General features: G+C 40.5%; 1 protein-coding gene across 3 annotated transcripts in view; it reads left to right on the top strand.

The window, feature by feature from the left end:
- The first annotated feature begins 286 nt into the window (after window positions 1-286).
- The window catches only part of cbwd (COBW domain containing), a 51,539-nt gene continuing 34,978 nt past the window's right edge, over window positions 287-16,847 (top strand). Inside the window, exons 1-5 of one of the 3 annotated variants that reach the window (XM_072281727.1) lie at window positions 287-383; window positions 3,076-3,195; window positions 3,808-3,894; window positions 8,333-8,429; window positions 16,192-16,283. In XM_072281727.1, the coding sequence (XP_072137828.1) occupies window positions 3,078-3,195; window positions 3,808-3,894; window positions 8,333-8,429; window positions 16,192-16,283 (394 nt within the window). In that variant the 5' untranslated portion in view covers window positions 287-383; window positions 3,076-3,077. Of the gene's footprint in view, window positions 384-417; window positions 632-665; window positions 1,758-3,075; window positions 3,196-3,807; window positions 3,895-8,332; window positions 8,430-16,191; window positions 16,284-16,847 lie in introns of those variants that run through there. The other 2 variants (XM_072281728.1, XM_072281725.1) reach the window with 2 other exon arrangements.

The raw sequence follows: 16,847 nt of genomic DNA, 5'->3' as shown, positions 1-16,847 counted from the left end.
GCCCTCAGCACCATCACTGAATCATTCAGCCCCACTGTAGCACCAGCAAGAAAAAATCTCTGGCGCCGCCACTGGAGAGGTTACGGAAAAGAATCAAAGGAAGTGCGAGCGATAAAGTAAAACGCACAAGAGGAAGAGGAAAGAAGCTTGCAATGCCTTACTTTTGAAATAAGCTTTTGACGGTGTGCAGCTATGAGCCACATGACAGATAGTTCGGGAACGATCAAGTGGGAGGAATGGAGGGCCGGACGGAGCGAACTCGCGCTGGGTCCGGCTGACACAACGGTCCGCGTGTGGAACGCTCGGCGGGGCTCGTTGCCTGTACGGCTTGTTCTGTGTGACACCGGAAGCGGCCTCTGGAAGAAGCGAGTCCCGTTGAGACGGTGAGAAATTCCGTCACTGGCTCCTTCATTTCTTTAATTTGATTTGAAAAGACAAATTAGTAGACAGGTTATTTCTGTGTAAACTTTACAAGTTAGCTTATGGTGTAATGACTGAGGCTTTGTGAGGAGGAACAATGTCAGATGCTGATGGTATAGCACATTGGTTCCTCACAATTAATTCTTAGTTAATGTAAACTTTGACCAAGCTGAGCTCCTTAATACTGGTGTTTCGAGCAGAGTTAATTACGGTAATTCGAAATCAGTGTTCATGCAGTTAAGATCTAGCGTTCTTTTCAGCATACTGTTGTTAACACATTCAAACATTCCCGAGATAGTTAAACAGTTTGAAGAATGCTTAGCAGTTGGTATTTATGAGGTGGAATACTTACTGTTTAAACAGCAGATTTTTTTTATGATAGTGTGTCAGGTTTGCAAAAGTTACGATGCCTGGCTAGAAGCCACTATTTTATTATGGCAGTAGTTTGTATTCACACTGCGTTTTCAATGTAAGTATTTCACTGAAGTGTTATCAAACACAATATGGACTTTATAAGGAGGCCTTCAGCATGATATTTGAAAACCGGGATTGAAAAATTGTTTTATACAGTGCTTTAAAGAAAAGTTTGGAGATTTGGGGAGGGATTTCCAAGACTGGTGACAGTAGGATGATTGAATTCATAGATGACCAACAAGCAGGGTGTGAAGGGGATCTCAGTGATAAGACCACAGAGAGATTTGAAAACAAGAATAGGACATTTAAAAGCAAGAGCAGGTGTAGATTATTGAATTTATTACAGGAATGTTTGCTGGAAGGATTGGGGAGTTTCTTTGAAGTGAGAGATAGCAGGCCAGTGAACAAGGAGAGCATGATGTATTGAAACATGATTGGAATTGTCAAGGATAGTTAGTCACTTGGTGCTGAGGATGAAATCTTGTTTAGAGAAAAGTGTTTTGTGGAGTGGGGTAGAAAGGGGCAGTGATAGCAGAATGCTTGGCAGGATGAACGAGATCAGCATTAGAGTGAAGTGAATTAGATTGGACAGAGCAAGGTTATCATGAACATATCACTTGTAGCACCAGGGGTCCCAATACTTTCGACTGCTGTTCAACTACGATTAGGAATGCCTACCGCTTGATCCCTCAACCACATTTCAGGAAATCTGATCATCTGGCTGTCCTCCTACCTGCATACAGCCAGAGGCTAAAGAGCAGGGAGGGCTCCAGAAGCAAGGACAATGAAGAAGTGGTTGTTTGAGTCAGAGCAGCGGCTATGGGACAGATTCGAGTCAGTGTTTTGGGCCATGTTCAAAGGCTCATCAGAGGATCTGAATGAAATCACCACAGTTGTCACAGTCTTCATAAAGTCAGTCGTGGGTGAGTCTGTCTGCACAAAATCATTTCGAGTTTTCCCAACCAGAAGCCCTGGATGAGCCATGTGACCTACAGTCTGCCAAGGGTGAGATCAGTGACATTCAAGACGCTGGTATAACTAGGTAGTATTCACATGGAACACTGGTGATTCTTGCTCCATTTGTTTGCAAATCAAGGATTTGGTGTTGATGTATTTCGTGTGAAGTAATGGAGGTATGACACCCCAGAGGCATGAGACTCTTGCCAGCAGCCAGACTATAATGGGAGGCGAACACAAGCCAAGTCAGTTTAGCCATTGGAGCAGGGAGGGTAAGGTCCGTACCCTAATTAAAGTTAAGAAGCCAAATAGGAGAATGGAGGCACGGTGCACCAACATGCACTGTACTGTAGAATAGTGTTGTGCGGTTCTGAGGGAACAGGAAGCCATGATGTAAATTGTGAACAGTTTTATTTATGTCCGTCCATTTGGCCATTATTTGTGCTAATATCTGGTGTTCCAGTGATCATGTGTTGTGGCCAGACCATTATTAAGTGCACACCAGCACGCCTACATGTACTATCTTGTGTCATGATGCACTTCTGCACTATCTCATAATGTATGATTCATAGCCAGTATTTCCATCTAATTTCCTCAATTCATTAGGGCTGAAATCTTTATCAATAATCAGTGAGATTTCTGGGAGTATTCAGCTTTTTAAGTAATGATAGAATTTTGCTTGATCTTTTGAAGACCGTGGATTAAAACTACACACATAAAGGAGCTTGTGGAAGTCCAACTCTTGTGTCCCCTTGTGCATGAAGTTTACACACAAAATTCTCCTGTGCTATTAATACCATTTTATTTTTTTGCTATTGAGCTTTATCAAATTTGCCAGATCTTTTGTGTGACAATCGCAGCATTGGCAACTTGGTTTTCCAGGCAAAACCTATGTACTGTTTGTGAAATTGAAAAGGCTATATCTTGCTTCAGAATTGTACTTTTATTTTTCTCTGAATGCAAATATATGAAGATATAGTTGTAAACCCTGGTCTAACTATGATATTGCACATAGAACTAGGATTGATGACCATTGTCCTACCTGAATAACTACTGCGAAAACCTCTGATAGATAGCGGACCTGCACCCCAGCTTTTAATATTTAATAGTTTTCAAAATACATCAGGAAGAAATATGCAGTTTTAATTTCTAACTGTATATTGATAACTTGCTAGTGTGCCTTTTCGCCACCACCTTGATTTGCTTTTGTCAGCTTGTCATGCTGCATTCATATTAAACAATTCCGCCAATGTGACTCAGTAACCTTTAATTGATTCTTAACAGAGATGGCAGATAGCCTTTTGGATGAAGATGAAGAAGACTGTCCCAATCTGGTTCCAATTGAAATGTATCCTAAAACAGGAAGTGCACGGATCCCAGTAACAATCATAACTGGATATTTAGGCAAGTATTTTTAAGGGTAAATCAACAGATTAGACTAATTGTATAACTATTCCAATACCAAAATATAAAATTATAAGGGAAAATGTTAAAGTATTAAATAACAGGGACAAAACTAAAATGCTAATCAGGAAGGTGGAAGTTATATAACTACCTTACTTTGCCAGGGTTTGAGAAAGTGTTACCAATTTCAAATTTTTAGCTATGGAACTAAAATAAAGTAGTGTGTTTGAGATTCCTTTCACAGAAAATGTATTTTTCAATCTATCTTAGTCTAATGCTACAACAAAATTGTTGCTCTTTGTACAGTTGTAACAAACTGGGTACCTCATCGTGAATCTTCCAGGGATCCTCTGTAGCACAACGAGAGATGGAAATAAAAATAATGATGCATTGGATGTGGGAGGAGGTGATGAGGATGAGGGGAGAATGAAAATGGGATTAGTGTAAATGGGTACTTGAATTTCCCTGTTTCTTCCTATGTAACTCTGGCAGATATACTGTATGCATAAGAAAAAGAAAGAGATGGTCATAGGATGAACTTGCCAATTGAAACATATTTGTTTTTTTTTTAAGAACACTATCTTTATTATTGTGTTTTTACTATTGTACCAGGTGCTGGTAAAACAACACTTCTGAATTACATCCTAACAGAGCAGCACAACAAGAGAATTGCAGTAATCCTCAATGAATTTGGTGAAGGTAAGCAATCTTACATAGAACATAGAATAGTACAGCACAGTACAGGCCCTTCGGCCCACAATGTTGTGCCGACCCTCAAACCCTGCCTCCCATATAAGCCCCCACCTTAAATTCCTCCATATACCTGTCTAGTAGTCTCTTCACTAGTGTATCTGCCTCCATCACTGACTCAGGCAGTGCATTCCACGCACCAACCACTCTCTGAGTAAAAAACCTTCCTCTAATATCCCCCTTGAACTTCCCACCGCTTACCTTAAAGCCATGTCCTCTTGTATTGAGCAGTGGTGCCCTGCAGAAGAGGAGCTGGCTACCCACTCTTATCTATTCCTCTTATTATCTTGTACACCTCTATCATGTCTCCTCTCATCCTCCTTCTCTCCAAACAGTGAAGCCCTAGCTCACTTAATCTCTGATCATAATGCATACTTTCTAAACCAGGCAGCATCCTGATAAATCTCCTCTGTACCCTTTCCAATGCTTCCACATCCTTCCTATGGTGAGGTGACCAGAACTGGACACAGTACTCCAAGTGTGGCCTAACCAGAGTTTTATAGAGCTGCGTCATTACATCGCGACTCTTAAACTCTATCCCTCGACTTATGAAAGCTAACACCCCATAAGCTTTCTTAACTACCCTATCTACCTGTGAGGCAACTTTCAGGGATCTGTGGACATGTATCCCCAGATCCCTCTGCTTCTCCTCACTACCAAGTATCCTGCCGTTTACTTTGTACTCTGCCTTGGAGTTTGTCCTTCCAAAGTGTACCACCTCTCACTTCTCTGGGTTGAACTCCATCTGCCACTTCTCAGCCTACTTCTGCATCCTATCAATGTCTCTCTGCAATCTTTGACAATCCTCTACACTATCTACAACACCACCAACCTTTGTGTCATCTGCAAACTTGCCAACCCACCCTTCTACCCCCACATCCAGGTCGTTAATAAAAATCACGAAAAGTAGAGGTCCCAAAACAGATCCTTGTGGGACACCACTAGTCACAATCCTCCAATCTGAATGTACTCCCTCCACCACGACCCTCTGCCTTCTGCAGGCAAGCCAATTCTGAATCCACCTGGCCAAACTTTCCTGGATCCCATGCCTTCTGACTTTCTGAATAAGCCTACCATGTGGAACCTTGTCAAATGCCTTACTAAAATCCATATAGATCACATCCACTGCACTACCCTCATCTATATGCCTGGTCACCTCCTCAAAGAACTCTATCAGGCTTGTTAGACACGATCTGCCCTTCACAAAGCCATGCTGACTGTCCCTGATCAGACCATGATTCTCTAAATGCCCAGAGATCCTATCTCTAAGAATCTTTTCCAACAGCTTTCCCACCACAGACGTAAGGCTCACTGGTCTATAATTACCCGGACTATCCCTACTACCTTTTTTGAACAAGGGGACAACATTCGCCTCCCTCCAATCCTCTGGTACCATTCCAGTGGACAACAAGGACATAAAGATCCTAGCCAGAGGCTCAGCAATCTCTTCCCTCGCCTCGTGGAGCAGCCTGGGGAATATTCCATCAGGCCCCGGGGACTTATCCGTCCTAATGTATTTTAACAACTCCAGCACCTCCTGTCCCTTAATATCAACATGCTCCAGAACATCAACCTCACTCATATTGTCCTCACCATCAAGTTCCCTCTCATTGGTGAATACTGAAGAGAAGTATTCATTGAGGACCTCGCTCACTTCCACAGCCTTCAGGCACATCTTCCCACCTTTATCTCTAATCGGTCCTACCTTCACTCCTGTCATCCTTTTTTTCTTCACATAATTGAAGAATGCCTTGGGGTTTTCCTTTACCCTACTTGCCAAGGCCTTGTCATGCTCCCTTCTTGCTCTTCTCAACCCCTTCTTAAGCTCCTTTCTTGCTTCCTTATATTCCTCAATAGACCCATCTGATCCTTGCTTCCTAAGCCTCATGTATGCTGCCTTCTTCCACCTGACTAGATTTTCCACCTCACTTGTCACCCATGGTTCCTTCACCCTACCATTCTTTATCTTCCTCACCAGGACAAATTTATCCCTAACATCCTGCAAGAGATCTCTAAACATCGACCAGATGTCCATAGTACATTTCCCTGCGAAAACATCATCCCAATTCACACCTGCAAGTTCTAGCCTTATAGCCTCATAATTTGCCCTTCCCCAATTAAAAATTTTCCTGTCCTCTCTGATTCTATCCTTTTCCATGATAATGTTAAAGGCCAGGGAGCGGTGGTCACTGTCCTCCAGATGCTCACCCACTGAGAGATCTGTGTCCTGACCCGGTTCATTACCTAGTACTAGATCTAGTATGGCATTCCCCCTGGTCGGCCTGTCCACATACTGTGACAGGAATCCATCCTGGACACACTTAACAAACTCTGCCCCATCTAAACCCTTGGAACTAATCAGGTGCCAATCAATATTAGGGAAGTTAAAGTCACCCATGATAACAATCCTGTTATTTTTGCACCTTTCCAAAATCTGCCTCCCAATTTGCTCCTCTGTATCTGCTGCTACCAGCGGGCCTATAGAATACCCCCAATAGAGTAACTGCTGCCTTCCTGTTCCTGACTTCCACCCATACTGACTCAAAAGAGGATCCTGCTACATTACCCACCTTTTCTGTAGCTGTAATAGTATCCTTGACCAGTAATGCCACCCCTCCTCCCCTTTTTCCACCCTCTCTATCCCTTTTAAAGCACTGAAATCCAGGAATTTTGGGAATCCGTTCCTGCCCTGGTGCCAGCCAAGTCTCCGTAATGGCCACTACATCATAATTCCATGTATGTATCCAAGCTCTCAGTTCATCACCTTTGTTCCTGATGCTTCTTGCATTGAGGTGCACACACTTCAGCCCTTCTAACTTACTGTCTTTACACCGTTTATTCTGCTTCTCTTTCCTCAAAGCTTCTCTATATGCTAGATCTGGCTTTACTCCATGCACTTCTTTCACTGCTCTATCGCTCTGGGTCCCTTCCCCCTTGCAAATTAGTTTAAACGCTCCCGAACCATGCTAGCAAACCTACCTGCAAGGATATTGCTCCCCCTCGAGTTCAGGTGCAACCCATCCAATCTTTACAGGTCCCACCTTCCCCAGGAGAGATCCCAATTATCCAAAAATCTAAAACCCTGCTCCCTGCACCAACTCCTCAGCCACGCATTCAACTGCCATCTCCTCCAATTCTTACCATCACTGTCACATAGCACTGGCAGCAATCCTGAGAATGCCACCCTTGAGGTCCTGTTCTTCAGCCTTCTGCCTAGTTCCTGAAACTCACACTTCAGGACCTCATCCCTCTTCCTGCCTATGTCGTTGGTCCCTACATGTATCACGACTTCTGGTTGCTTTCCCTCTCGTACCAGGATGTCATGCACCCGGTCAGAGACATCCCGAACCCTGGCACCCGGGAGGCAACAAACCATGTGGGTGTCCTTCTCACGTCCACAAAATCTCCTGTCTGCTTCCCTGACTATAATCTCCAATGACAACAGCTCTCCTCTTCTCTGTCCCACCCTTCTGCACCACTGGGTCAGACTCAGTGCCAGAGGCCCTGCCACCGTGGCTCACACCTGGTCGGTCGTCCCTGCCAACAGTATCCAGGACGGTAAACTTATTATTCAGGGGAATGGCTACAGGGGTGCTCTGTACTACCTGTCTGCTCACCTTCGCTTTCCCCCCTCTGACTGTCACCCAATGACCTGCTTCCGACAGCCTAGGTGTGACTACCTCCCTGTAGCTCTCATCTATGGCTGCCTCATTCTCCCTTATGAGTCGAAGGTCATCCAGCTGCTGCTCCAGATTCCTTACATGGTCTTCCAGATCGCCCAGCTGTATGCACTTCTGGCAGATGTGACTCTGTGGGAGAGGGGCGTTCCCCCAAGACTGCCGCATCTCACATGAGAGGCACATCACCGTGTCAGGAGGCATTGTAAAGACTAACTGCGAGCAAGCTTGTCCTCCGCCTCTTCTCGTCGAAGCCTCTCGAGTCAAAGCCTCAAAGCTCCACTCCTTCACTGACCCACTCACTCACTGGCCGCTTTCCAATAAATGAACAAGATTACATCTACGACAACCTGTGTATGAATTCAGACATGGTTAAAAGTGAAAAGAAGATTTGCACCATAGATTATTGTTCTTCCACATTGCAATTGCCTATCATGAGAAATAATCCTGAACTATTAGTACATGGTGAATAATGTTGGTAGTAAGTAGACAAATGGAGTTGTGTGAAATTAGGCAAATAAACAAAGGTATTTGAAAAATTCCTTGACTGTTAGTAAGTGACCAAAATTCATAATTTCTGACAGAGAAAAAAAAACATACTTTGTTATTCAATCATGTTTAAATCAACTTGCATTGACTTTGCAATTAGATTAATCATAGTGCATTTTGTAATAACATACCTGCCGGGAATTCCAAACTTTGTGTGGTAGGGAGTGCACTAGAGAAATCACTGGCTGTGAGCCAAGCTGGAGAGCTTTACGAGGAATGGTTGGAGCTACGGAATGGATGCCTTTGCTGTTCTGTGAAGTAAGTTTATCTTTGCTCTTTTAATCTTCATAGAAAAAAGTCTGATTTATATAATGTTGCGAATATTTAGTTAGAATAAGATGTGATGAGCAAATAGCAAAAATAAAGACTAATATACAGTGTATTCTGGTTAATTGGGACAAATTGGGACCAGTACATTTTGCCCAATTAAGTGGCTGCCCTAACTAGCTGAAGTTTCATGGGATTACTTAAAAAGGTATAAAAGGCAAACTCCTATTTAACTGAGGAACAAATTGTCTTTTTCAGCAAAATAGAACAAGTTAGAACACTACCATTGCTACTACAGTACTATAAAACCGTGTATTAGTTCCTGATAGTTATCGATGGAAGAATTCATTCAGTGTACATTGCTGTGTTCCTTTAATTGACTGTAAATTAACAAAATCATCAGGTACCTAATGGACTGCCTTCATATTAGTGCTTTCAAAGAATGAATCCTCCAAATCTTCCTTTTCATTGTAATATTCAAGATTAATGTTGATACCTTCAAATTCTTTGTAGTTCCTAAGTTGTTGAAATAGTGAAATCATTTCGTTTTTACTCCCAGCCATTTCTGGCATCTCCAAGTCTGAATGTTTGAAACCGCAGTGAGCAAAACTGTTCTGAATTGTCTTGCTGCTTATTTCTCACCAACTATCAGTGACAAAAACCACTGAACACAAACATGTGCAACTGGCACTATTTTAAAAACTGATCACCAAGCATGGTGTAGTGTCTAACAGTTACACAAATGCACATGACTGACGCAAGTGAGGAACTGTTTGGCAACAGCTTCCTGTCCCGAATAAACATTAGAGTGTCATAAACAAAATTTTTTTTCTCAATTATTTTTTGTTCTTTAAGAATTATCCCAAATAAGCAGCTACCCCGATTAACCAATGGCTCAATTAGCCAGAATCTCTGTATTTCAAATTTGTATTAAACAGGACAGATTAATTTCAAGTAACGGATCTATTGAATTTCTGCATTTTACTTGGGCCATTTTCCTCTATCGTGTCCATTTCTCTTAGGAATGTATAATGGATGAATGTTTTGGTTCTGGCAGAGTGTTGCTGCAGAAAATATCCCTGCTGAATATAAAAAAAGAAAGAAGTTGCATTCATGTGGTATTTTTTTCACAGCATCACGACCTCCCAAAATGATCAGAGCCATGTTCTTCCAGTGATTATTGATTTCAAGAATTTGTAGGCCTTCAATTTCTAATAAACAACTTTTGAAATGTAATATGGGAAAGCTACATCTAATATGGTTACAAAGGAGGTGTATGGTGCTCCTTCCCTCCATTAGCCTGTAGATTATGCTTAGGCAAGGTGTAGTACCTGCTTAGACCCCCGATCCGGGGAGCAGGTGATGGATGGTGCATATCACAAGTCCTGGTTATGTGACCACTGATGCCAGGCGGACAACTTCTGAAAAGTATTGATAATAGCTGGTATAAACCACGTCTGAAGAAAAATTTGCCAAGAACAATCATGGTCATGATCACCCACGTCTAATGACACGGCACATAACGAATGAACGAGCATCTGATATCTCCACAGTAAGCTCTCAGAGACAGTGCACTTATAATGACCAAATTTTGATTTGCCAAGGTTAGTAACGATTTTTATATATTTTGACAAATTTAATGGAAAAAAACAGTATGCAAACCATATTTTCCTAAATGTTGGAATGAAATTTATTTCATGCACTTAAGACTAATTTTCAAAATAGTGTGGCATTACTTTAGAAATAGTATTTCTAAGCTTTTAGTTAAAAAAATTCAATTAATGTTCAAAGGAAATAATAGGAAAAACAATGGTGTAATTTAAAATATCGACAGATAGCCAGATAAGGACGTTCATCATTGCAGAAGTAGATTAGAAAGTATAATGCAGAGTGAAAGATCAATGTGTTTGAAGCTAAGACCAAATTGCAAAGAAAGTAATACTCTGCCTCAAATATGCCTGTGATTTCAAATACTATCTCGGTATCTGATGCAGTAATGAGTTACCATGAAACATCTCGAGCTTCAATGTTGTTTAATTCAGCTTCAGGTATTCAACATATTTTTGAACTATGGCACATGTGTTGTCTAAGCTGAGATACATAAACTATGGGGTGAATTAGCTGCTGAATTGTGAAGGATTTTGCCAGCTGTGCCACTCTAAACTTGTATTGTTGAGGAGCGTGTGGAACTACACTGCTGATCTTAAGCACTGATTTGCCACTGATTGGGTCAAATTACATATTCCTGACAGAATACTATGTAACTGGATTTGAATTGTACCTTCCACTTTTATGCATTGTCTGTACACTGCATTACCCATAGGTGAAACAGAAAATGCAGAAAATACTCAACAGTTCAGACTGCATCTGCAGGAAGAGAATTAATGTTTCAGTTGAAAACTCTTGTCAGAACTGGGAAGAAGAGAAAAGATTATTAAACTGTTTGGTAAAACTGGGGTGATGTTTGTTCATATTTGACAAGTGAATGGGAGCAGTTAGTAAGAGCTCAAGACTAAAGAATGTAGGAGTTGCAAACGCAAAGCAAGCAGACATGTCTGAAATGTTAAGCTGGGCATGTCCTCCACTCTGGAAGGGGGGAAAAGAGCGAACAAGCTGAAGCAGTGTAAGCTCAATATAAGTGATCATTACAGGCAGAGATATAAATTCATCTTAAGTTGCAGAACTCAGCATTGAGCCCAGAAGACTGCACCACACACAGACAGAAGATGAGGTGCTGTTCCTCTAGCTTGCAGTGAGGCTTAGTGTAACAGTGCAGGAGGCACTTACTGTTTGGTTAGAGTGGGATATTGAAATAACGCAACAGGAAGCTTAAAGTTACCCTCAGGACTGAATGCAAGTGCTCCAGTTTAAGGAGACAACATTGTGAACCCTTCCCAGTTCTGAAAAATGGTCTTTGATGTGAAATGTTAGCTCTGTTTCTCTTCTCATAGATGCAGTAAGAGTTGCTGAGTATTTACAGTATTTTCTATTTTTACTTTAAATTTCCAACATGTACTGTTTTCATTTATGTAGATATAGTACCTTGTAAAAATATTCAACCAGCCTTTAATTCACATAAATGAGTATTACAACCAGGGACTTTGATCAATTTAACTGAGAACTTTTATCTGTGAATCACCTGTTCCTTTTTTTTTTGCAGCACAGCCCAAACTACAAGGAAATTGTAAAGCATGAAAAACTAAAAATTCAAATAATGAAATGTCAGCAATTCAAAAGTATTCATTTCCCCTTTGCTCAGTACTTACCTCTTGCAGCTATTACAGCCAATAGTCTTTTTGGATGACTCCCTATTGGCTTTGTACAAAGTGATAGAGCAAGAGTTGCAAAATTTCTCCTTGCAAAATTGCTCAAGCTGTGCCAGGATAGTTGGGGAGCGGCATTGGATTACAACCTTGAGGTCTTGCCAGAGATTTTCGATCGGGTTAAGGTCAGGACTCTGACTGGGCCACTCAAGGACATCAATTGTCTTCATTTGAAGCCACTCCATCTTTGTTCTGGCAGTGTGCTTTGGGTCATTGTCCTGCTGAAAGACAAACTACCTCCCCAGTTTAAGCTTTCTGGCAGAGGCTAGCAGCTTTTTATCCAGGATCTCTGTGTTTAGCAGTATTCATCTTCCCATCAATCCTGACCAGATTTCCAGTCCCTGCCGCTGAAAAGCAGTCCATAGCATGATGCTACCTCCCCACCATACTTTACTTATGAGGTGGTGTTACCTGGCTGATGCGTAGTACGAGATTTATGCCATATGTACAGTTTAGTGTTGAGGCCAAAAAGTTCCACTTTAGTTTCATCCAATCCCAAGACCACCTTCTGCATCTTTACAGTATCTTCTAAGTGATGCTTTGCAAAGTTTTTATGAGCAAGTATATTTTTTTCTTAGCTAGGGCTTCTTGTGTTAATACCCTTTTTGTGCAAGGCCTTAGAGATTGTAGAGCCGTGGATTTCATCTCCAGTTGCAGCTACTGACTCCTGCAGCTCAGTCAGTGACTGTTGGCATCAAGGTAGTCTCTCTTACAAGTGCCATTCTTCTCTGGCAGCTGAGTTTAGAGGGGTGGCCAAACCCAGACAGTGTGGCTGTGGTTTCATATCTTCCACTCTTTCACAATGGACTGCACTGAGCTCTGGGGTATATTCAGTGCCTTTGAGATAGTCGTGTACCCTTCCCCAGATTTGTGCTTCTCTATTATCATTTCCCTGACTTGTCTTGAATGCTCTTATGTCGTCATTTTGGTTTCGTCTGTTGAAAATCTACCATACTGTTGGTCCATACAGAGGGTGTTTATTTTATGATTCCTGCAATTTTCTACATCAACAAATTGGATGAGTTGGTAAGGTATTGCACCTGAGGAAAGTTAGTGTAGTAATTACAAAAAGGACAAATACTTTTTTAGCCTCACAATTTTGGTTTTTAATTTTTAGTAAATTGACAGGTTTTGGATTTTTTTTCTTTTGATTTGACGTAATGCACAATGTTTTGTAGATTACCTCAAAAAATCCTACATCAATATATTTTAAATTTAGAAAATGAGACAGTAAAATGTGAAAATAGTTGTGGGGGCTGAATATTTTTTCAAGGCACTGTAAGTGGGCCTGTTTTATCTGGTGTATATGAATATTTCTTCAGTTTTAGCCAGCAGTGGATTTTCAACCTCTTGACATTGTTCATAGAGTTTACAGTATTAAATTAAAGATGTGTTAATGCGCTTTAATAAACTTAACTTTCAAGCACAGGGCATAATTTTGAAGTTCACAGACATACAAATTAGAATTGCAGTAAATATTAAGGAGATTAGAAATAAACTTCAGAGAAAAGCAAAATGATTTATTTGATAATACAGTAATAAAGTGAAATAATATAAGCTAAATATGGTTGTAATAAGAGTACACTTTTTATTTACATAATCTTTGAAAGTGAGAGGGTGTTGAATGGACTTAGAAGGAAAAAGGTTCATATAATCTTTGAGTTTAAAAATAGTGGTGTATTGGACGCAAAGACAAGGAAGCCATACTAAAGCTTTATAAAACTGATTTGGCTTCTGATTTATCATCACAAATAATAGTGATGTTGAGGCTGCAGATATGATGCAGAAGGGAATTAGAATGACACGCTGGTTGTAATGTTAGGATCTGGATTTGATATCAGTGCAAGGTTAAAAGAGTAAATGGATGCAAGTTCATTTTAATTTTCTATTAGAGGAGATAGGAATAGTTTCTAGTGGCAGAAGGATAATTTACTGCTGAAAAAATGGGGCAAAAAAAATAGGTTATACAAATTTATTTCTCAGAATCAGATTTAATATCATCGGCATATGTTGTGAAATTGGTTAACTTTACGGCAGTAGTACAATGAAATACATGATAAATATAGAGGGAAAAAAACTGTGTTCCATTGGAAAAAATATATTAAATAGGTAAGTTAAAATAAGTAGCTCAAAATAACAGAAATAAATAAAAGTGGTGAGGTAGTCTTCATGGTTCAATATCTATTTAGAAATCAGATGGCAGAGGGAAAGAAACTGTTCCTGAATGACTGAGTGTGTGCCTTTAGGCTTCTGTGCCTCCTTCCCAGTGGTAACAGTGTGAAGAGGGCATGTCCTGGGTGGTGGGATCCTCAGTGATGGGCGCTGCTTCCTTGAAGGTGTCTTGGATACTATGGAGGCTGTTACCCATGATAAGGTTGATTAATTTTACAAGTTTTTCAAACTTATTTTATCTTGTGGAGTAGCCCCCACCATACCAGATGGTGATGGTGCCTGTCAGAATGTTTTCCACTGTACATCTATAGAAGTTTGAGTGTTTTAGGTCAGTGGTCCCCAACCTCCGTGCTGCGGACTGATACCAGGCCGCGAAGCATGCACGGGTGCAGCGGTAGCTGGAGCGCACCCAGCACATATTTAGGAAAAAAGCCAAAATAAACAAGCTATTTAATTAGGTGCCGCTCGGCACGTAAATGTTGACAATCGCCTCAGATCTGCTTCATTCGTTAAGTGCCTTGTCGAATGGCATAAGCAATCATGGTATTTCCATGACTATGATTGTTCTTGGCAAATTTTTTCTGCAGAAGTGGTTTGCCTTCTAGGCAGTGTCTTTACACAACTGGTGGTATGTAGTGTGTGTTTTTGTCAAGCTGTGAACATGGTGGACAGGGGAAAGGCTCATTAGATTTGCCTCTTGCTTGGGTGCCTCTCCCTATTTAAGACATGATCCCAAGTCCTTCCTGCTTATGTTCTACTTAACTGCTCAAATGGCCAGCTTAAGATTCAGACTTAATGGGATACATGCAGAATCAGTGAGAATAATTAACCCCAGAAAAGTTAACAGAGTGTCTGCCTTGTTCCTTGAAGGCAGTTAAGATTATAAGGTCAGCTATATAGTCTCTTGAGTCAGCTCTGACATTCAATAAGGTCATTGCTCATGGAGTCATTTCATTTTCATGTGCAATTCTCATACCTGTGACTTCCCTAGAGTTCAAAATTCTGTTAGTCTCACCCTTGAATATACCTTATCACAATTTTGCCCTTTTTAGGAATTCCAAAGATTCATATAGTCTGAGAAGAGAAATTCCATTTAATCTCTATTGCTGACCCCTCATCCTCAAACTGTGAAAGAGGTTCTCTAACCCCTCAGCGAGGAAATGCATCCTGTCAAGCCCTCTTGGAATCTTTCGTTTCGCAGTAAGAATCACGCTTTCTTCACAAAACTCCCTTTTCACAGGAATATAAGCACTAAGCTTTCCTCAAAGGCAAGCAACTACCTGCTCAACAGGAGGCATTAACTGCGCATGATACTCACATCATGTGTGGTCTGACAAAGGAGTCACATGGTGAGGAATGTGCCTTGTTCTGTTGGTGAAGATATCCATAATCCTATATTCTATCCCACTCACAATAAATGCCAGTATTGCAATTACCTTCCTAGATATTTGTCATAGGCTCATGCTTGTTGTACTACTTAGGATGATCAAATTTGCCTGAACACTAATTCTCAATAACTTAACCTTTAAGTAATAGTATGTTTTTCCATTTTTTTCTACTAAAGTGATAATCTCTTATTTCTCTTCATCACCTCCCATCTTTTTGCCCACTTAACCTGTTTCTAACACTGCAGACTTTTTGTGTTCTCACAATTTCCCCACTTACCTTTCATCAGTAAATTTGGATAATCATATTTTCTTACAAAATAGGAGGCTATTTGTCCCATCAAGTCTCTGTTGGTTTGTAGAATAATCCCAGCAGTCTCATTTCTTCATTTATTTCCCTATGACCTATTCTCTTTCATATGTTCATCAACTGCTGCCACCAACTTTTTCTGGGTAACTTACTGAACAATTATCTCCCATGCCTTTGGGGGAGGAAGCCAGAATATCTGAGGAAAATCAGAGGGAGAATCAGTAAACTCTACACAGAGAACACCCATTGTTAGGATTGAATGTGGATCACGGGTTATTAGGCTCTTGCCTCTTGTTTTCAAGGCTAGGAATGATGGCAAAACAACAATTCAAAAGGAGGTGAGGGACAGTGGAACAATTCAGCCTATTAGTATGAGCTGTGTTTTTTGTGGCTTTATTAGAAAATGTTGCAAGTAATAAGATTTCCCATTTCCATTATATGCAAGAGTTTGAAGATAGTGTATCAAACAATTAGTACTGAAAGTTCATAATTAAATCTGCTGTGCATTTATTTTAAAGAGCCCTGGGATGCTAAAATCTTTTAAATATAATTAATCCATACAGGGACAATGGTTTGAAGGCCATCGAGAACCTCATGCAGAAAAAGGGCAAGTTTGACTACATTCTGCTAGAAACCACTGGTTTAGCTGATCCAGGTAATGACATGTGAAAGCATGATTATAATAGTAAATAGTCAGTGTCGCATCACATCTTTTGTTGGATCTCATACTATAGAGATTTACTTTCTAATATGTTGACTGTCAATATCAGACATAATGTTAGGAGAATTACTGTTAAAAATCCTCTGGTGCTTTGTTTATCAGAGAGTCAGTAATTTAAAACACAAGGAGCCAAAGATCACAAATTCAATGGGTCTTTAGCATGACTCAATACAGCTATCAGATCAGTTAGTAACGTTGATCTAGAAACCTTAATTACCATTCTGTTTTTGCATGGCTCTAATTAGGATTTCACAGCAAAAATCTGTCCTGCAGTATGTTATAGAATACCATTCTGAATAATAGCTTGCAATGCTGCTAATGTGAAACTTGTATCTTTTACACTGGAAAAATATAGGGAATAACAATTCAGACTCTTCTCTAAAGCAATGAAATTATGGAGAAGAACTCCTTTAACTTTTTGCATTGTGAAATCATGAAGGAGCTGGTATCTTTCAAAACAAAAGTAAATTTAGAGATTTTATTGCCATCCAAGTTATT

Source organism: Mobula birostris, chromosome 17, assembly GCF_030028105.1.
Source record: "Mobula birostris isolate sMobBir1 chromosome 17, sMobBir1.hap1, whole genome shotgun sequence".
NCBI lineage: Eukaryota > Metazoa > Chordata > Chondrichthyes > Myliobatiformes > Myliobatidae > Mobula > Mobula birostris.
Note: the sequence above shows the minus strand (reverse complement) of the source record. Positions and strands in the feature narration are given on the sequence as shown.